At 46.2% G+C, this 4,975-nt stretch overlaps 1 protein-coding gene across 1 annotated transcript; it reads left to right on the top strand.

The window, feature by feature from the left end:
- The first annotated feature begins 1,493 nt into the window (after positions 1-1,493).
- LOC127321138 (uncharacterized) lies at positions 1,494-4,513 on the top strand. The gene is made up of 6 exons (XM_051350162.2): positions 1,494-2,886; positions 2,975-3,276; positions 3,361-3,598; positions 3,706-3,778; positions 3,865-4,128; positions 4,224-4,513. Exons 1-6 carry the CDS (start codon positions 1,948-1,950, stop codon positions 4,511-4,513), a joined length of 2,106 nt encoding a protein of 701 aa, XP_051206122.2. The 5' UTR covers positions 1,494-1,947.
- The last annotated feature ends 462 nt before the right edge of the window (positions 4,514-4,975 follow it).

Genomic DNA, 4,975 nt, shown 5'->3' with positions numbered 1-4,975 from the left:
CTGTGTGGTGTGCTTCAGTCATAGAATGGCCGTCCATACATATCGTTGATTTCCTGCCGATCGTGCCTTTTCCACTTAGTCTCCCCTCGTGCCGCGATCGAGGAAGACCAATCGGCTTAAGGTCAGGAATAAAGTCAACACAGAACTCAATTACCTCCTCATTTCCATAGCCCTTGGTGACAAGGGATTAACTTGTCAATGCCTATGGATTGTAGGCTAGGGTTTAGTTGGAAGTAGAGGGTAAGTAGATTTCGAAGGTTTCAGCCGAAAAGTACTCGACGATTATGAAAACTAGGGTTTGTCAACAATGATTCGATTCTCTCCTCGTCCCTCGACTCCCCCTTTATATAGGAAGTGGAGCCGAGGGATTCGTGTTGTACAAGTTACAGAGTCCGGGATGGTTTCTAATTCATCCCGTAAGATTACAAATAGCACTTCCTATTTACAACTCTAGCTTTCCTTAATAACATCTTGGGCTTCCGAATCTTCTTATTCTTCGGGTAGTGGGCCTTCAGTAAACCCCGGGTACTATCTTCGGCAGGCCCATTTGGGATGCCTATGTCAGTAGCCCCCGAGATTTTGCTTGAATCGTAGGGTCAAGGAAAATCTCTACTGTTTATTTTATTCGACAGCTTTAACTTTTTTCTTTATTTTTCCTCATTGATATCTATATTGTACAGGGATAATGGTAATTGGGGCTAGTTCATCTGACGGATCAGGTACTAGTTAACTGCTCTAGTGGCAATCCGCAAAAACCTACTTCAAAATCACGTCCCTGGACATGATCTCGGGATACCGGTGTAAACTTCGACAGGTGCCGCTTAAGGTCTTACCATTCTGTCAAGTCCCAGTAAAATTTATCGGGTACCTAACGCGTCCGTTAGGATTTTTCTTCGTATCTGTTGATACGGATAAAAGTAGCAGAGCGCAGTCTTCGGCGATGCCACGCCCAGCAGAACGGATCTGGGGTCTTACCTTCGCAAACTTGCGGCATTCAGAAATTGATCGCAACTTTGGCGTTCTGAGAATATATTGTCGAGTGCTTTTTCGGCTGTTTGAATGGCACATTTTATCGAGTCAAAGATGACTTATATTGCTCTCCCGATGGGAGTATATGTAGAGTTGATTATAACTCGAAATATACTCTTTTGCTATTCTATCTTTCTTTTTTCTCTTTCTTTCTTTCTTTTATAATTTCATCGGGCACGCGAACAGCGTTCCCGATGGGAGTAGCCCCCGAGGCTACAACCAAGGACTTGTACTTGGGTGTAGGCTCCACGCCTTATGCCGACATATTTCCTTTTTTCTCCCGAAGTTTTATAATTTCTCGGGTGCGCGAACAGCGCTCCCGATGGGAGTAGCCCCCGAGGCTATGAACAAATATTTGTATTTGGTCATAGGCTCACGCCATTTCTATTTTGTCTTTCTAGATCTTTTCTTTTTTCCAAAGTAGCCCCCGAGCATTTGATCAGAAACTTGTATTTGATCAAAGGCTCAATCATTATTTTTCCGTGTCGCCTTTTATGAAGCTGTTGAGTCAAATTTTTCCTTCTGTCAAGATGACGTTGTTTGCTGACGATAGCCACGATTGCCTGTCAAAAATTTGCGACAAGCCTTTTCTTGCCGCCATGCGGGCCCAATTAATCCACTATCTTGACACGTCATGCAAGTGGGGGACACACGTCCTCCGCTTTTTCTGGCGCACGCACCGTAACTTCCGCGACGTTGAATTACTTTTTTACCCTTGATGCCACGTGGCTATCATCTGTCACACATTTTCCTTATCCAACGGTTCGTCGTTTCACCGCACCCCTATATAAATTCGTCCTCTTCCTCCTTGGACACTTCCGCCCGCGCCGTCTTCTTTCTCTCAGCTGCAAATTTCCCCTACGATCCACAGCTTCCTAAACTCTTTGCCTTCCTGCTGTGAATCCTTCGCCATTGTTGATGCCACCTCGTCGCTTGACAAGGCATAACACGCCGGAGTCCTCCATGGCCGCCGTGGATCTTGGAACGGCGGAGTGGGAAAGATCGAAGATTTCTGCTCAGGACGTCAACATGCTGAGGAAGCTGGGGATCAGCAAGAAACCCCAGGCATTGCGCTTCCCCAGTGAGGAAAGTTACCCAACCCCTCCAATGGGGTATCGGGTAAGTTTTGTCGACCACCTCATCCGCGGTCTTTCCGCCCCCATTCATCCTTTTCTCCGTGGACTTCTTTTTATCTACGGTCTGCAACTCCACCACCTTACGCCAAATTCAATCCTCCATATTTCCATTTTCATTACTCTGTGCGAGGCCTTCCTTGGCGTCCAGCCTAACTGGGCGCTTTGGAAGCGCATTTTCTTCTGCCGCCGTAATGGCTCGCCCAATGTCGCCTATAATATAGGCGGCGTTGTGATTTCTGTTCGGCCCACTGTCAACTACTTCGACGTCAAGCTTCCTGACTCAGTTCAAGGATGGCGCAAGAAATGGTTGTACATTGAGGAGGAGAACCATGGATGTGCAGAGTACAACATCCCTCCTTTTGATGGTACCGAGAAAATTTTTCGCCGCCGCTCCTGGGACGCGGAGGTCACCGAAGAAGAGAGGGCGTCGACAGAAAACTTGATGGCTCGTATTCACGAGTTGCAAAATACTCGCGGCAAAGAGTTATCGGGTATCCAAATTACTGCATATTTTCTTAGGACTAGAGTGCAGCCGCTTCAGGCTCGCAAAAATCCTCTATGGAAATATGCTGGCAACGAGGATGTAGATCGGCTGTCGGTGGATTTGGAAGTCAAAGACTTGGAAAAGCTTGTCCGAAAGATCTCATCTCTCAACAAAAAGGATCCCGTCCCTGCTTCTTGTCGTGTAAAACCATTCAGCGCCGCCAATCCACTCCCCCAGGTAATCTTTGTCTATTATCTTATTGTTGCTTTGCTAACTTATTTGTAACTTCTTTTCTGACATCGGTCCCTATTTTTATTTTGCACAGAATCATCCAGACCTTGTCTCGCTTCCTCCTCTCCCTGAAGGTGGAGAAGTCGAAGAAAGGGCCATTGTCACTGATGACAATCAGGAAGCTCCATCTTCCGTGAATGAACCCGTGGATTCTCGAAAATCTGCGGGTTCTTCCGAAGGTACTGCGTCGGCACAATCTCCTCCTCCCGCTGTCTCCCCGAAAGGCAAAAGGAAGAGGAATGATGTCGAAGATTCCGGTACGTCCAAAGCCGAAGAAGTTGATCCTTCAAATCAGAAAGCGGCTTACGATCCTTATCTTGAATCCCTCGTCAGCTCGTAAGTTATTTTTATTTCTCCTTTTTTCTGTACTCGAAATGTTTGTCTTGTCTTGCTTTTTATGCCGTCGAGTTTTAATCACAGCGATGATGAGGAAGAAACACCAACTGTTGACGTGGCTCCTCGGACGAGCACGTCACATACTTTGCTTGCCTCGGATACGCTAGTTGAAGGAGAAGAATCCTCGCCTCCTCAACGAGATATCGTCACTACTACTCCGCCATCAAGCCCCCTTGCTCCTTCACCAAAAAGGACAAGGATTGAAACGATCATTGAGCCTGCCCCTCAATTGGGTAGCTCTTCCACTCTGCTCTTGGATGATGTAAGTTTTCCTCAATTGCCGATATCTATATTTCCTCTATTTTGTTTTTTCACGCCTTCACTCTTTTTTCATACCGATGTTTCTCTTTCTTTGTTCTTCTTTGACAGCCCATGATCAAAGAGCTTATCCGCATCGGGTCCCAATTCATTGGGTACCGTGAATATGCCAACAGAACTGAAGGTAATAACTTTTTTGCTGTCGTTGTTTGTGACTTCTTGCTCCTGTCGTTTGTCGCAATTCTTGACCTTTCTCTTTTATTTCGACAGAGAAACTTGCAGAGGCCAACAAACGTGCCGACGCACTTGCTCAAAAACTGGAGCAAAGTGAAGCGGCCCGCAAGAAAGCCGAACTTGTTGCTAGCGAAGCCAAAACAGAGGCTGATGAAGCCAAAGCAAAAGCTGCTAGTGTCGAGGAACTGCAGAAAAAACTTGAAGATGCTGAAACTGCTTTAAACGAGCACAAAGCCGCACAGGCTGCTCGTGAGCAGGGGATTCTCAAGCGCCTGAAATCGCAAAGTCGACGCTTTCAAGGTAATATTATCGACCTCTTCTATTTTTTATGGGACCTACTGTTTCTTGTTTTTTTTTTTTTTTTTTTTTTGACCAACGTTTATTTCCTGTGGCAGGCCAAACAAACCAAGAGTTTGAGCTGGAGGATCCCGACAATGATCCTCTCCTTGACGCACTTTCTTATCTGGAGTTACATGGATCCGAAATTCGTGAAGGCGTGGCGAATGCTGACGCGGGACTGTCGACGCTGTTCCCCTACTTCTTCCCGAAGAAAGAGGAGCCCAAGACTTTCCTTGCCCTTGCCCAGAGCTTCAATTCATCAGAGGACCTTGGACTGAAGATGCGCCAGGAAAACATGAAGATTGCTGTCGAGAGTACTGCTTGTTGCCACCCTGGTCGCCGATAACAAACTATTGATTGGATGAAGGTTGGCGACACCAATCAGATAGAACAGTCGAGATGGAGGTCGTTGATTAAGGCAGCCAAGCCCAACACGAAGAAAATCCTGGCCTATCTCGGGATCAAACCAGCTTCAACTCCTAGCTCATCAAGGCCGGAGGTCTAGTTGCATGCCTCTTTGTTTTTTGCTTTCTGTCTCTTTTGCCCCTGTCGCCAATTTAGCTGTGGCGACCATTATCCTGGTAGTCCTTTTTTTGTTTGGAGAAACTTCTTTTGTAATGTCTATGTAAATATGTCTAGAAATTAATGAAATTCCCTCTGGCATTATCATTGATCCTGGCGCTTTCTTTTCCAGTTAATATTTGACAACTATTCGACCAATCCTTGCTCTGCCGATGCTTCACCTGCCTCTTCCTTCTCGAAGAAAATGCCAATCGATGATAACCCTCTCGAAGGTTCTTTAAGCAAA

The sequence above is a fragment of the Lolium perenne genome, chromosome 3, assembly GCF_019359855.2.
Source record: "Lolium perenne isolate Kyuss_39 chromosome 3, Kyuss_2.0, whole genome shotgun sequence".
NCBI lineage: Eukaryota > Viridiplantae > Streptophyta > Magnoliopsida > Poales > Poaceae > Lolium > Lolium perenne.
Note: the sequence above shows the minus strand (reverse complement) of the source record. Positions and strands in the feature narration are given on the sequence as shown.